Source organism: Mirounga angustirostris, unplaced genomic scaffold (assembly GCF_029215605.1).
Source record: "Mirounga angustirostris isolate CCGP_5_RB_7025 unplaced genomic scaffold, mMirAng1.0.hap1 SCAF_8, whole genome shotgun sequence".
In the NCBI taxonomy this organism is placed as follows: Eukaryota; Metazoa; Chordata; class Mammalia; order Carnivora; family Phocidae; genus Mirounga; species Mirounga angustirostris.
The window spans coordinates 137894038-137910571 of record NW_026991716.1 but is presented as its reverse complement, the minus strand read 5'-3'; the positions used below and the strand labels follow the sequence as shown (position 1 = coordinate 137910571).

Here is a 16534-nt window from a genome sequence, read left to right as displayed (position 1 = left end):
GCAATGAAAAATATAGTGTACCTAGAAATAAGTCTAATAAAATATGTTTAAGGGGCGCCTGGGTGGCTCAGTTGGTTAAGCGACTGCCTTCGGCTCAGGTCATGATCCTGGAGTCCCGGGATCGAGTCCCGCATCGGGCTCCCTGCTCGGCAGGGACTCTGCTTCTCCCTCTGACCCTCCTCCCTCTCATGCTCTCTGTCTCTCATTCTCTCTGTCTCAAATAAATAAATAAAATCTTTAAAAAATAAAAAAATAAAATAAAATAAAATATGTTTAAGATCATCACTCAGGAAATAATAAGACCTTTGTTGAAAGTTATTAAAGAAGACCTATAAGTGGGGATGTATTTCATATTCATGTGTAACAAAATATAATATCACAAGGGTATAGGTCTCCCCCAAATTTATTATATATTCTATACAATTCCAAACAAAATCTCAACAGAATTTTCATGTAACCTGAAAAGATATTCTAAATGTATGTGGAATACCAAAGTGTTAAAATAGTTCCCCAGAAGACTCTGAGACAGGGATACAGAGGGACGCATCTAAAAGTGACTTATTAGAAAGTGTTCCCAGGAAAAACTGGTAGTGAACTAGAGAATGTAAAGGAATCCAAAGGGGTGTGGGCAGATTGGCATCATTTGCTATATACCGTGCCCAAATAAAATGAATAGGGCAGGGGAATTTTCCTATTAGATATCAAGACTTATATAAGGCTATATAGTAATTAAAGACATTTAAGTAAGTAGGGCAAATTAAGACTTGCCAGAGAGATTTTTAAAAATTTAACCCATGGAAAAAATTCAAGGTGCTGGTAGTGCCGTGCTCCTCTGAAAGCTCTCTAGAAGAATCCTTCCTTGTCTCTTCCTAGCTTCTGGGTTTTGCTGGCAATCTCTAGCCTCCCTTTACTTGTAGACATATCTCCAATTTCGACTTCTGCCTTCACATGGCCATCTCTCCTCCATACATATCTGTTTTTTGCATGGCCCTCTTATAAGGACACGTCATTGGATTCGGGATTTATCCTAATCCACGATGACCTCATCGTAACTTAACTAATTACATCTACAAGTACCTCATTTTCAGAAATGGTCAAATTCTGAAGTTCTGAGTGGACACGAATTTGGGGAGAGGAGGGATGCAGCCTGAAGGGCCAAGAATCATAACAAGATGCTCATCCTCTTTAGCAACCTGGTAAGTGCAAATCAGGTCTACAACAATGTACCATCTAGACTGGTGAATACTGAGAAGTGTAGAGGGGGTCAGCTGTATCCAGGTATTTTGGAGGAGTGTGAATTGGCTCACTCCACCTGATCCAGCCAACTTCAGAAAACACTATGCCATTGTTTTGTAAATCTGACCCAGCAATCCTAATTCTAGGTACATACCCAAGAGAAATTTTTGCACAAGCATACGAGGAGATGTGTATAGAAGAGCTTCTAAACAGCAATGTTTTCAGTTTAAAAAAGCTAACAAGCTGGAAACAGTCCATTGACAAGAGAATAAGTAAAATGTGGTCTATTTGCCCATAGGCAAATATAGGACTATATTTCAGCAGTCAAAATAAATGGAGTACACTACACACAACAGCGTAGGTGAATTCCCTCAACATAATGCTGAGGGAAAAAATTTTGCAGGAAACCACATAGAATATGATATAATTTTTATACAAAAACACACCAAATAAACTATATATGATATAGTACACATATATTATGTAGCATGAGTGACAAAATATTAATTGCAAGAGTGTGGTAAAGTGAAAATGCAGGGTGGTGGCTGGTAGAGGTGTCAGTCGGTCAAAGGTGGATGTCATGGTTGCACCAAAGGAATTTTCAAAAGCAGAGAATCTGAGCACACAGAAGGGGAAAGAGTTTATTAGTTTTTTATCTGAAAGCTTTCTTTGTTCGTTCATCCAACAGTTCTTGAGGGACAAAAGCTGTTGAAGATGAGGCTTCGCCAGAGGCTTGAAGATAGAACAGTGGATGGGCCTGGTCTGGATCATTCTGGAAAAGGAAGGCACTCCAAAAACGGGGAAGAGAGATGGGGTCCATACATTTTTTTAATTTCATTTCAAATCATTTAAGCTTTTTGATGAAAGAAGATATAGATTCCTGCTAATTATTACAGAATTCATTTTTTTCATAACTTTGTGTACTGTTAATTCTTATCTTTCTCAAACCAATGTCCTTCTTCTTAGTTCATTGCTCAAGTATTTTGTCACGTCCTTTAGCCTTATGTTTTATGGTCTAATTTCTCCCCTACTCTCAAGATGCCATAGAACTGCCCTTCATGTTTCCAACCCCATCTGTCATATGTTTTCATGCTGTACCCTCCAACTTGTCAGGTTCTGCTCTGGAACATTTATGTCATTTGCTTCCTTCAAGGGACAGGACTATAGGACTCATTTTCAGGAGGAACAACCACCAGGTGAAAAATGACCCTCAAGCGGGAATTTCCAGATGCTCCCTAAAAACAGGATCCAGGTCCCAGCGTTATGTTCTCCACTCCTTGGGATCTTCTTGTCTTGTTTGTAGGCAGGGGCAGCTCAGTTTAACGCAGAACCCTCCTTTGAAACCTGAAATGGGAACATTGGCATGGTCCCAAGTTCATTTCTTCCATGAAGTTTAACTGTAACTACCGAGCTATGGCAGCTGGGCTGGAGGAGGAAGACAGGGATGATGAAGGAGCCAGAACACCGAGGTTTCATTTTCTTAACCCTAAACTCTGCACTACTTATCTCTGTGAGAGATATTAAGCTTGAAGGAACATCTTCATCTTTCCCCAGTGGTTCCTCATGTCATCCACATGACATATAAATTTCTCAACTTCCTCTTCAGGATTAACAGTGAAAGCAGGTCTTTGGTCAATATGAGAAATAATCGAATGTTTGAGTAACATGAAGGGTAGAGGCTCTGGGGTCAGACTGTCAGAGTTTGAATCTGGATCTGCCATTCACTAGTTTTAGGAGATGGGTCAATAAAATAGACATAATAAAAGTATATGCTGATGAGGTTGTGAGTAGTACATGAGATACGTATGTGAAGCCCAAAGAGAAGTATCTGGCAAATAGCTATTCAAGTTAGCGGTATTAATCTCTACTTCTCATGAAGTAGGTATTACTGTTGACACAAATAAAGTCTCACAACTCTGGCCAGTTGGTCTTACTTCTGAATTCACGTGCATTCCAGAAAAGAATATTGCGGGAAGAGATGTGGAAAATTCGCTGCACAAAATCAACTCTCCCCTTTCTGTTTAAAACACAAGGAGTCCAGCACATACACAAACATAAAACTGCTCAGCGTTCTAGAAGCAATACAGAAATTTGTTGCCTTAGCTTCTTGTGAAAAATCATGGAGTTGAAAAAAAATCCAGCGGCCTGTCATTACATAATTTTTTATTAGCAACTCGTGCACAGGTAGATCGTGCAAAACACTATACCGTAGAACTCATTATCTCAGGGGTGTGCAGATTGATGTTCAACAGAGGGTGAATGGAATGAAAAATAGCCCAGTTTTTTAGAGGCGAATTACCCAGATGATGAATATTTGCTACGCTGTGATTTTCTCCCTTTCAGCGTTTTCTATTTCATTGCTTCTCTCTAAACCCAGATGAAGGATCCCAGGGCCGGAAAAAGGGAGAGGAAAGGGTGCCACCTGGACGCCCCGGACTCGGAGCTGGATGTGTTCACTGGAAGTGCTCTGAGCTGGGGAGGGAGGCACGTGTGGAGGGCGTGGGGGGCTTACAAAGGGGGAAAGGATGTGTGGAATGTTGGGCAGGCAAAGGCATGGCCATAGCAGGCACTTACCGGTCTTGAGTGTCCCATTATGTGTAGCATTTTTGGAATGTAGCAACTCGGGTCCCACAAGGGAAGGGAGTGGCGCAAAGGCAGGATGTGAATATGTACATGGTGTTTCCAGCTGTGCTCTCGCCTTGGACTTTGCACAGACAAATCTGTGACTGAAGCATCATGGTAGTGGCGTGTGGGGGCAGCAGGCAGCGGTAGCTCAGCGTCCGGGGGGTGTCCAGGTGATAGGGGTAGGGAGCAATGTCAATAGCAGCAACCTGGCCAAACTCCATCTGATGTGGAGTCTCCTCCATAAAACCCCAGAACTTTCCATTCCTTACACCACTGACGACTGCTTTTCTTTAGACCTAGCATCACACGACATAACACAACATTATAACGCTACAGTTAAGCACAAGTCCCCAGAAAGAGAAAGAAAAAGAAATAGAATCTAAGTCATGGGCCTCCACCTGGGCTTCCTCATGACCCGTGGCAAGGGATGTTTCCCTCTGCTTTTATTTCCAATGCTTCGCAGACTTTTTTTTTTCTTCAAAATATCGTAAAAATGACATGACAAATGAAATGAAAAACAAAGTCATACAAAACACAAGTCCAGTATTTTAATTATTACATTTAACAGACTCTTCCATTTAAATGGAAATTATTCTGTTGAAGTACCACACAATTTTCTCAACGTTTCCTCTGAGTCTGGTCCCCCTGTAGACCAGGACCCTATCAGGGAGCCTCCTAGCGTAGAGTGGGGAACATTCTCTGAGTCAATATCAGTCCCCGTCCAGGCTGTGAATGGAGGCGGGGGCCGGGGCCTCTCTGGGACCCTCCGGAGAGAGCTTACCCTGTGGAGGTCTCACTGGTGCAACAGACACTGCTGAGCTCCTAAGACTTGGATGTCCTGCCTCATCTTCCCTGACAGTCCCTTCACTGAATCCAGCAAAACTTCGATGAGCACCTCCAGGCACTCAGGCTCATCTCTTATCACCCAGGAGACAGGGCCCAGGTTCCTCAGGTGTCCCAGGCCCTTTCCCGCGTGTTCTCCTTCATTCCACAGCCAGCAGTGCTATCCCCTGTGTGGGAGTGGGCAGGGGGTGCACCTCTAGTCTGTCTGTGGCCCTCCCAGATGCTTTGCCCTCACCAGCATGCTCTTCTCCCACCTCAGTTCACCCCCCTTTAGGATGAATAAGCAGAATGATTGGAAGCTGGGAATGAGGTCTGTAGGGAAAAGTCAAAGCCAGCAGGAACCGTCTATGAATGGTAATACTCGGAGTGTCATTGTGGAGAGCGTGCCGCACATCGTCCTCCCCCTTCCCCGAGACAGGCCCGGAGAAAACAGCCACACATGGAGGACAGCCCACCAATGGACCAGCTCTATCCACGTCAGACTAACACTGACGTCCCTACTTCACGTGTCTGACAGCAGGCCCTTCGATCCTGACATTCGCCTGGAAAATAACCCTTATTCTCAGTCTGTAGAAATAAGAGGCAAGATTTTAGGTGCTGAGCTCTCCCGGAACACGATCAATACTGTGACACACACGCTCTGTTAGTGAGTCCCTGGCTCCTTCACGCAGAAAGGGAAAGGGTCGCTCTGTCCCTGGGGTGTCATCTATCTCCTCTCCCTGGAAGAAGAAAGGTAGGAAGCCCTCAGGACCTCTCTCTGATTTCCCATAAACATTCGACTACACTCAACCAGGGCTAATGAGGTTGAAGGACTTTTAATGGTGTTTCATTGTGCCCTTATTGTGTTTTAAGGAATCTTTTTCTCTTTCTACACTTGCCCAAGAGCAAATTACTTTAAGGGTACACTTTGATCAAAAGCATACATCAATATATCAGTGTGATAATGACCTTTGCATTAATAACATCCTGAAATATTTACCCCACAACTCTAGGCAGGCTTATGTTCCTTGTTTAAGATGGTGACAGTACAAAGCTTGCAAGTGCTAATCAACCCAGTATTAGGAATGTTCTGGTTTTCAAATTTGTCAGCAGTTAGAGTTTATTCATGCTGTACCCAAAAGCCATATGTGAGTTCTTTATCTTTCTAAAATCCCAACATGAATTCTTACACATGAACATTTCATTCCTAGTCTCTGAAAAACTCCAATAGTTTCTTCTGAATCCAGAGCATCTAGTTTGGTATGACTGAATAAAGTGATCTGAGTACAGAAAAGAAATTTATTTATAGCCAAGTTAGCTACCACCAGAAATCTTTCCCTCATTTTCTAGTATCACCTTATGTTTCTCACATTTATGCCAATTTCATCCATCAGGTTTGAGTCGAGGTGTCTGCTGGTCCTTTTGCAAAGTCAGATGCTCAGGGCACAGTGAAGATTTGCCACCACTGAGGTCAGGATTGTAGATGGCTGTGCTTCGGCCGCATTAAAAGCGATTCCAGAAGAGGGAATCCCAGAATACTCTAGGTCAGCCGTGGCAAAGCACCGCGGCCACCAAAGCCAGCTGCCACTTGTTTTTTATACAGCCTACAAACTAACAGTAGTTGTTTACATTTTCAAATGGTTGAAGAAAAAATACATTTTTATGGCACTTGAAAATTACACGAGATTCAATTTTCAGTATCTGTAAATAAAGTTTTATTGGAACATAGCCATGCTCACTCGTTGACATATCATCTGTGGCTGCTTTCATACAAAGAGGGACGGAGTTGAGTCATTGCAACACAAACTGTATGGCCCACAAAGCGCAAAATGGTCTCCCTCTGGCCATCTGCAACGGCTCCGCCGAGATCGTGTAGGGCTGCTGCCGGGGAGACCACACGGATTGTGAGAGGGCTTGTTTAATGAGCCCCATGTCTGCGCTCACACAGAAGACGGTACCAGTGGGACACGCCCCAGAGCAACGAGTTTGTCTTCATTCCTTGTCATCAACACCATTGGCTTGGGGCCCATCGGTGGGCCAGACGCTCAAGCATACTGAGAAGCACACCTAGTGTCCTGAAAGTATAAGAACTCATTGTTTTTATTGTGGCAAAGTATACATGACATAGAAGTTATCATTTTCACCATTCCTAAGTGTCCATTTCAGTAGCAGTAAGTACATTCACAATACTGTGCACCCATCACCACCATCCATCTGCAGAGCTTTCTCACCTCCCCAAACTGAAACCCTGTCTGCACTCAACACTAACTCCCCATGCCCCTCGCCCTAGTCCCTGGCAGCCACCCTTCTCCGTTCTGTCTTTATGAATTTGACTGCTCCAGGCATCTCATGTCCTTTTGTGCCTGGCTTATTTCACTTAGCACTATGTCCTCAAGGACTTTTTTTTTTTTTTTTTTAATTTTTAAGTGATCTCTACACCCAATGTGGGGCTCGAACCCACAATGTCGAGATCAAGCGTTGTATATTCTACTGACTGAGCCAGCCAGGTGCCCCAAGGAATAATTGCCTTTTGATTGATGTTTCCCAGTTTATGCAGAGTTTCACACACATTATCTCACTTATATTTGGCACGGCTGCTTTGTGAGGTAAATGCTATTGTTTAGTCCTAAAGCCACCCTGAGGTCACCTGCAGGCACATCCTGCACCTGCCCAAGGTTTCTGAGCCTCTCTGCCTCAAGGTGTTCTCACAACAGGCTGTGCTCTGCCTGGGCACAGGGCATGCCCAGAGGAGCTGGGAGTTGTCACTCTTAAGAGCAATCTTTGCCTTGGGGCACCTGGGTGGCTCAGTCGTTAAGCGTCTGCCTTGGGCTCAGATCAAGATCCCAGGGTCCTTGGATCGAGCCCCACACCAGCTCCCTGCTCTGCGGGAAGCCTGCTTCTCCCTCTCCCACTCCCCCTGCTTGTGTTCCTGCTCTCGCTATCTCTGTCTCTGTCAAATAAATAACTAAAATATTAAAAAAAAAAAAAAAAGAGCAATCTTTGCCTACAAGAGGCAGGAGTTGGTGGCTCAGCACCGTCTTCACCCCTCTGGGAGGGCAGTTCTGAGTGGGTTACATGTGTCTCTCAGGAGTGTCCACTGTCCTGGGCTTCTACTCACTAACTCACTCTATATTGGCTTCCTCTCTTTCTTGTCTGAATATCTCAATCCCTCCGTCGCTGCTTAGGGTGACCTCCTAAATAAATAATTTGCATCAAATCCTTGCCTCAGGATCTGCTTTGGGAGGAAACTTGCTGACTCTCACACAGCTGGTGTTTAAGACTAGGCTTTAAGTCCTAGTCTTCTCACTGCAAGGGCAGGGTCCTCCTCTCTGCCTGCCTTGCAGTAAAAGCAGTCTCCGCCTCAGACATTCACAGTCCTGGTGTTGGCTGAGGCCTTAGAAAGGAAGCGTAAGCAGCAGGTGTAACTTGCTCCTTCCCTACAGGGAGTGCTTTGGGGAATGAATGACCTCAGTGAGGGCTCCTTGCAAAGACACTCATCTCATTCAGACTGCTTTATAAAAGTGTTATACTTGGGAAACTCGTCCTATTTTCAGCAGGATAGAGCTGATCTGTCAAGATTGGTTATTGTAAATAAATTTGGAATTTATAGATTTATGGGACACAGAAGACTAGAGAAGAAGGAATAGTGACACACACATTTTCTGGGTGATAAATAGAATTTTATCAAAAATGGACACACCCCAAACCTAAATGCCTTCCTCTGAAAACAATGTGTTCACCTACATTGCTCAAAACTCATCAGCTTAAAGCTAAACTACATTCTCAGGTAGGAAAAGGGGATGTTTTGGGAGCTTCATCTCAGTCTGGGGTTCCTCCAGAAAAGAGGGTTTCATTTGTGCCTGCACTTGCCCGTGACATTTGAATCATTACCTTTCCATTGGGTAAGATCTATAATTCACATTGAGTCTGCTTTGACAACTCAACCCTTGTGTTAACACTCATATGTACACATTTAAAAATAATTAGCGCAAGAGGATCTCCATATCCAAGGATGACTAGTTTTTGTAAAAGTTTGTTAGAAGGGAATCTTATTAAAATGAGGACCAAGATTTCATAGTAAATCGTGGGGGGAAATACATTATCTTGAAAAATGAAATTAGAATTATGAGAAAGTTTTTCATTGTGCCTTTATCAAAACTTATTGTAATGTTGTACACCTAAAACGAATACAATGTTATATGTCAGTTACATGTGAATGAAACAAGAGGGAAAAAACTTGTAATTTCAACCACATGCTAATTCATTCAAATAAGTGAGAAATTAACAGTTGATTTTTGGCCTCTTGGAAAAGCACATTCTCAGCAAATTTCCTCTCAGAACACAGTTGCCATGTTGTAAAAAACTCTAGCCACATCAAGAGGCCAAGGGTAGGACCTCTGGACAATCTCTCCAGCTGAGCTCACAGCCATCTATCAACCCCATGAGTGCACCATCTTGGATTCCCCACCCAGTGCAGCCTTCAGACCCCTGCTGCCTCAGCCAACATCTGACTGCAGCCATAAGAGACCTCAAATGGGAAGTACCCAGCTGAGTTCAGTCAACCCATAGATCCTTGAGAAGCAACAATATCTTGCTTTTAGTCACAGAAAAAGGTTAATAATTTTTGGAATAATTTTTCAATAATTTTTCAAAACTGTACCTACCAAAATTGTACCTAGCCCAGGTATGAAGGCTCACCTTAGCCAAGGGCACAGTGAGTTCCCTCAGAATAAAAAGGGAGAAGCCTATGTGCAGAAAGATGCAGCTAGATCCATGGATATGATGTTGGTAAGATGTGGAAGATTTCTTCTAGTTGCTTCTATTCTTGTGAAAAAGAAAGCAAACTGTGAAATTGTCATCCAGGTACTCAGGGTCCAGGAAGGCACTCCTGAGTGGCTGATCCATGAGCTGGATATAGATGGATAAATGGAGTTTGCTAGATTAAAAAGAGAGAAGAGCAATCTGTGCAAAGGGAATAGGATTGCTGGGGTGACAGTGTAACTAGTGGTGTCATTCACTGAGAAAGGAATAGAGGAGGAATGGTGGGGAACTGGACAGGTTGCACTTGAGGTGTTTGCAAGGCATCAAGTCCAAATGTCTTTTAGGTGGTTGGGTACACAGGATTGGAGCCCAGCTGAGTCTGGTAAGTCAGTGGGGGTCAGGAAGTGAATGATGTGAAGGACGGGAGAGCATGGTCAGAAGGCAGCCCTGGGGGATTTTTGTTTTCAGAAGTAGATTGGTGTGAGTTGCCGTAAGGCTCAGAGTGTTGCCCAGAAAGGAGAGGAGCTGAGGTTGCCTGGTCACCTGGCCACCTCAAGGAGGCCAGTGGATGACTTGTGGAGATATGAAATTGGGCCGCCACCCATGGCAAGGCTGGATGTCAGTGAGAAAGGATGTGGAGAGAAGGCCTGGGAGCTATAGTCCAGGAATCTTGAAGAATGTGAGGCCAGAAGACCAAAGGCAGAGCATCCAAAAGAGAGGAGTGGGGTGGTGAGCAGGACCACGTGAGTCTCTAAGGTCCGCTTCTCCAGCCAGCCCGTGGCAGTGACAGTGACTGGCTCTGCTTCTCCCTGGTGGCAGTGTGTGTGCCCTTGCTTGGGCCTCTCCTACCTGCAAAGGGCACCTCCATGGCACGGTCCCTTTTTTTTTACAACAAAAGATGGGATTTTGCCTTCCTCTTGACTGCAACACAACTTTGTTTAGAACACTCCCCTATCGTTGATTTGTGTGCAGTGTGGAGCTGTAGGTACACGTGTGCGTTCTGCTACTATTCTAGACCATAGGGGGTTTCCACATGCTCATCCTGGCCTTGTTCACGTCATGGAGTCTGGCAGAGAAGACCATCCTTGAATATCTGTTCCCTTCATCAAGAACAATCATTATATCTGAACAACCTTCTCCCTAGGCCCAGGGAAGTCGCAGAAATGGCACTCCCTTAGCCTATGATGACTCGGGCAAAGTGTCTCCATGCACAAGGGGTACAAATCATTTAGTCGACTCCCCTCCATATGTGCGCATTTACTTAACTCTTCCTGTTTTAGTTTTAACCTTATAGTTCACTTTGGGGAATGGGTTTAGGTAAGAGAAAGGAATTTGTCCTTACAACACTGCTAAACTCTGAATCTTACCTGTTTGGAAGGCATTGTTCTTTAAAAATCCAGAAGAATTTTTATATTTATGATCACATTCAATTTCCCCACTTTATCTGCAGGAAGGCAATCAGTGGAGCTTCTCATGAGTTCACTGTATTTTCCATGGGTGAAAAGTCCTTGTTTCCCAGGAGTCTTTAGGTTCCTCCTTGAGACCAAAGATCCCTTTGAGATGAGATGAGGCTGATTCCTTTTTCCTACCTCAGAGGCCAGCGCAGCACCAGGGGGATGGTGGCAAACAGAGGGCCGCTCTGACCTCCATATTCTGTTCTTTCCCAAGGAAGATGCTCTGTTTTCCATCAAAAACAAGATCATTCTAAATGTCAGCACTCCACACCCATCTGGGCTCCTGAAAGCAAGCTGCCTGGTTTCTGAATCAGATATCATCACCCACTGAAGAGCCGCCTGCCTCCAAACTCGGCTGGGTGGGAGAGACTTGCACATCTCCCTCAATGAAGCTGCCCCCCACCCTGATCAGTGCCCCCCCCCACCCCGATCAGATCACAGGTGATCATTCTTTTCGAAAGTCAGGATGGAGAAGAAATGGACATTACTTCTAAAAAGTCTCTGGCCCTTTGGAGACAAACGGTTAAGATAAATCCTAATGGGTTCATTTATAGGCATGAACATTTTACTCCCCTAGGACCACACAAAGCATTGTCATTTTCGTGGAGCACCTAGAAGGGGCAGAAGGAAATGAAACATAGTAATATGGTCTATGGGCCATGATGTGTTTCCTAGGGAAGACCCAGGACATGCTGTCTGAAGACTCAGACATAAGTCATGGCAGGCGAGCAGCAGAGCACTAAGATATTGACCAAGTCCGGCACAGATTTTCTTGGGAAAAATGCCCGGGTCCCCTCCAAGATGTGACCAAAACTCTCATCAGCCCCTGCTGCGTGGCCTCCTCCCAGGACTACCGCGAAGAAATGCTCATGAGGAAAAAGGGTTCAAGGCGCAGAACTTTGTGGCTGTAAATAACCCATCACTTCATGGGGGCAGGAGGGGAAACTCCAAAAACACAGTCACCCTCACAAACTTGGGAATTAAGTTCCATTCATGAAAACTTATGTCAAGCAAAGGATTTCCAAGCAGACTTTCATTACACCAAGCATTCCGACAGAGGGAAGGAAGAGCCATGAGAAACTCCTCTACTGGTGGCCAAATGTTTTTCTTCACAACCTGAAATAATGCTCTGACACATGGATGGTTGGATGTTGTAACATCTGCAGATGCTTCCAGCAGAGGTGTTGTTCCGTGAAAAGCTTTCATGCTTCAAGCAGAAAGACCTTCATAGATGTACATTCAACATTGGAAAACACATAACAATATTTGTACACGGTAGAGCTGTGTGTGCATGCATGCGTGCACACATGCGCAAGTTACAAAACAGAAGTATGTCTTTCTTCTTGCACTTCAAGGAGGAAAGACTAATGTTTATTGAGGGTTGACAATGTGCCAAGTGCTCAGCATACCGCATCTCCCCATTTCATCCTCACCACAAGGCTGGGAGGGATGGACTATTACTATTAAACATTTTATAAGTGAGGACAAGAGGCTCTTAGAGGTCAAACCACTTGTCTGAGGTCCCCAGGCAGCAAATGACAGAGTCGATCTGACTCCAAAGCCCATGTTCTTCCTGCTACGTGACTCCACCTTCTCAAGTTCCAACAAATGCTTTTGTTACCTTTTCCAGTACTCACCTGCACACCTTCCTGCTAGAGTAATTTCTACAGTTTATGGGAAATGTTGCTGGAAGAGCTGAGGAGGAACCAAGATTTTTTTATAGGTACAGAAATGAGAGAGGTCCAACACATTTTTAGGCTTTTTCAGAAGATACAGTACAAGGATACGGTCTTATCGTTAATGAGTATCTCATGCATATGGGATGCGGTGTCCTTCTGTGTCATATTTAGGACATACTTAAGCAGTATTCCAAGCACAAAGTACAAATTATCTGTGCCCCACCATTTTTGTCCACGGTTTTCCGCCACCATCCTCAGACCACGGTCTCAATTGTGGTGGTGTTGCCATTGTCTTCCTGGTGCCTGGGTTGCATTTCATCTTTGAAAGCCCTGGTCAGAACCACTTTTAAGGACTCCTTGAACCGCTTCTTCCTACTGCTGCCCACGAAGAAGTAGATAAAAGGGTTGGCGCTGCTGTTGATTGTGGAGAAAAGAAGAGAAATATGGTGCAAGTTCCCAAAGGCTGACCAATACTCATAATAGAGCAAGTACAGGAGCCTCATGGGCATGGCGAAAATGAGGAAGATAATGATGGTGACCATGATGACTATGTACAGCTTCGAGGAATGGGCCGTCCACGTGTTCTTTCGGATCTTAATCACCAGGATGGTGCTAGACACCACCATGAGGGGAGTGAAGACCAGGAAGCTCAGAATGGCAATGAAGATGATCACTGCCCTGCAGTCACTTCGAGAGTGACTCTGCCCTTCACTGTCAATGCACATGACGTACTCCATGGTGGTCACCAAGCACGAAAGCGCCCACAGGAGGGCACAGACAAACGCCGACTGGTGCTTGGGGCGATGACATCGGTACCAGATGGGGTACAGGACAGACAGGCACCTCTCCACACTAATGGCCGTCAACAGATAGAGGCCCGTGTTGTAGCCGAACAGAAACGTCACTGATAATGTGACAATCGTGTAGTAATAGCCAGAAGAGAGCTCATAATCTAAAGCATAGTCAACAGACAGAATAAAAATACAAAAGAGCAACGAGATGTCTGCAATAGACAAGTGGGTGATGTAGACCGTGAAGGGATTTCTTCTCATCCGGAAGCAGAGGAACCAGAGGAGGATTCCATTTTCGACAAAGCCCAGAGGGGAGATGCTCATAATTACCCAGTGCACAACTGGGATTTCCCGACGCAGGTCCCCGGCAGAGGTATTCCTGGCGGTGGAGGCGTTCGTGGACCTCTCATCAACGAATGACGTCACGTTCGACTCATCCATGAGGAGGCCTCAGGCAGGGGCTCTTTAGGTAATTTTCTATAAATAGGTAAAACAAAAACAAAAAAGACAGCATGAAAATTGTACTAGGGGAGAAGGGAAAATTTCAGCAATGGATCACGAACTTCATGTTATTAACAAATATGTTTGACTGTACAATTCTTTTTCTGACAATGACAAAATTAGACATTTCACCAGAAAAGAGAACTGATTTCATGATTTTTCGGTCCAGCAATAGCCCTTAATTCTGTATTATTATTTGTTTGTGGCTCAGTGCCAAAGGGATCCAGCGAAGCAGGAGGGTCAGAGTGCCTGGCGTCCATGTCTGGCCTGGCCCAAGCTTTCAGAATGGCATCTTGAAAATCATTCATCTTCTGCACCTTTGTCTCCCGTTTTGAGGAACCAGATTAATTGCATTCAGGTGCCAAGACAAAATATATGTTTGGTCAGTGTTATTGTTGTCATTTTTTTTTTTTTAATGAATGAAGTGCCGTATAGGATGGATAAATGAGGGGAAATAGCTAGCAAAATTATGTTCAATTGTGTACCAATATTTTTGCAAGTGTGAACAATGAGAAGGCATTTGTCTTATGTGGTCTCAATATCTGTGACAAAACTGGGCACCTCCCCAGACTAGGTGAGCCAGGGAAACCAACGCTCTGAGTGACAGATGGTGAGGTCTTAACGAGGTGTGGTCACATCGCCACAAAGCACAGGCCAGACCATGCAGGAAAACACTACTGACAGACAGTCAACAAAGCACTAACTGGATACCAATAGAAACACTGAATATTTGAGACTGCAAAGCAAAGATTCGCAGAAACTTTCTATCACATGTCTATGAATTGCAAAATAAATATATGTGCAGTCTCCGCCCTCTTCCTGTTATGTAACAAATACACAGATGCCACTTTCCCCACTGGAGAAAGGACGAGGTAGGCAGCGGCAGAGATCCTCCCCCTGGTGCCAACTTTAACTTGTCCTTGACTTTGTCAAGTCGTTGTTGTTATTGTCATTTTGATGGTGGCGGTAAAATACTATTCTTTATTTTTGAATTTTGACCTTGTAGACCAGGGTCCCTCCGTGTGCAAAATAATTAACCTGTAGGAAGTTGATCAAACCAATATTTTATTTTATTTATTTTTTATTTTTTATTTTTTTAAAGATTTTACTTATTTATTTGAGAGAGAGAGAATGAGAGAGAGCACATGAGAGGGGAGAGGGTCAGAGGGAGAAGCAGACTCCCCGCCGAGCAGGGAGCCCGATGCGGGACTCGATCCAGGGACTCCAGGATCATGACCTGAGCCGAAGGCAGTCGCTTAACCAACTGAGCCACCCACGCGCCCCAAACCAATATTTTAAATTAATAGGTATCTGCCTTTTCCTCACAAGCTTCCCTGAAGCAGAACAGTGCAGAGATGCAATATTTTATCAAGGTTGCACGTCTCGATGATATTAGATGTTTTCAGGATTGAGTCAGCAGAAGCCCAGCATTGGCACAACTCTGCTTGTGGGGCTCAGTACAGCTGTGCGTGACACCCAGACTCGCAGGCGGCCTGCTGAGAAGGATAGTTACCTCTCCAGTGGTGTGCGCCAGGAGCCCAGGGGACCTCTGCCTCCGCTGTCCTGATGCCCATCTCCTGACTAACACTTCCCTCAGCTGCTCTGATGAGGTACTGGCAGTTATTTTCACTGGGGCAAGTTCTCCTTCCATTTCATAATTAAACAGAAGAAATAGACCCCAATACCTTCGGGAGCCCAACACCAGGACCAGAATTCAGAATACTGTGGCATGGCTGACCGAAGATCTGCTGTAGAGACCAGCCTTTGTTAGAAGTCTGTAGGTAAAACAGTCGCATTCCCCACACTCACCCATCAAATATTTATTCAGAGCCAACTTCCTGCCAGGCACTATTCTAGGTGTTGGGACACGGCAGTGAAGGAAATAGATCAAGCATCAACCTCTTGGAGTCTCTGCTCAAGTGGGAAGGCAGTCAATAACCAAACAACAACCACAAATAAAAAGATGTCAAGTCCTAATAAGTGCAACACAGAAAAAACACGGACCATGCATGAACTAGGATGTGGTTATGGAGGCAGCAAGACATGGTTGGATTCTGGAGGCCATTTGGTTTGTTGGTGGGTGAGATGTGTTATTGTAGAGAGAGAGAATGAGTTTTTCAGCCATTTACTGAATAGACAATGTTCAGTTGGAGTGGGTTAGGAGAAGTATATTGAGTTTGCAAAGCCTACGCTTGGAGTGCCTGGTTGGCTCAGTTGGTTAAGTGTCTGACTCTTGATTTTGGCTCAGGCCATGGTCTTGGGGTCGTGGGATCGAGTCCTGGGTCAGGCTGCACTCTCAGTGGGGAGTCTGCTAGAGATTCTCTCTCTCCCTCTCCTTCTGCCCCTCCCCAACTCTCTCTCTCTCTCTCAAATAATAAATAAATAAATCTTAAAAAAAGAAAAGCCTATGCAAATTGGAATGTCTAGGAGTGTCAGGAGCTAGGGAGACAGGTACAGGCTGGGCATATAAATGCAGGTATTGTACACAACCAGGTGGGATTTAAAATCATGAGGCTAAATGAGATTATCTATGAAATATAGGCAATTATAAAGGAAAAGAGGTCCAAAGACCAATCCTTGGGGCATTTCAAAGTTTACAGGTCGTGGGGAGATGAAGAGAAAGAAGCAAAAGAAACTAAGAAGGATCTGGCAGAGAGGTAAGAGA

At 44.5% G+C, this 16534-nt stretch overlaps 1 protein-coding gene across 4 annotated transcripts in view; it reads right to left on the bottom strand.

The window, feature by feature from the left end:
• Positions 1-1552: 1552 nt before the first annotated feature.
• MAS1 (MAS1 proto-oncogene, G protein-coupled receptor) overlaps positions 1553-16534 on the bottom strand; it is a 34586-nt gene continuing 19604 nt past the window's right edge. For 2 of the 4 annotated variants that reach the window (XM_064598314.1, XM_064598315.1), the window contains 4 exons: positions 10812-13845; positions 6054-6758; positions 3811-4157; positions 1553-2661 (listed from right to left, as the gene is read on the bottom strand). In XM_064598314.1, coding sequence (XP_064454384.1) covers positions 12832-13809 — 978 coding nt within the window. In that variant the 5' untranslated portion in view covers positions 13810-13845 and the 3' untranslated portion in view covers positions 1553-2661; positions 3811-4157; positions 6054-6758; positions 10812-12831. The remainder of the gene's footprint in view (positions 2662-3810; positions 4158-6053; positions 6759-10811; positions 13846-16534) is intronic. The other 2 variants (XM_064598316.1, XM_064598318.1) reach the window with 2 other exon arrangements.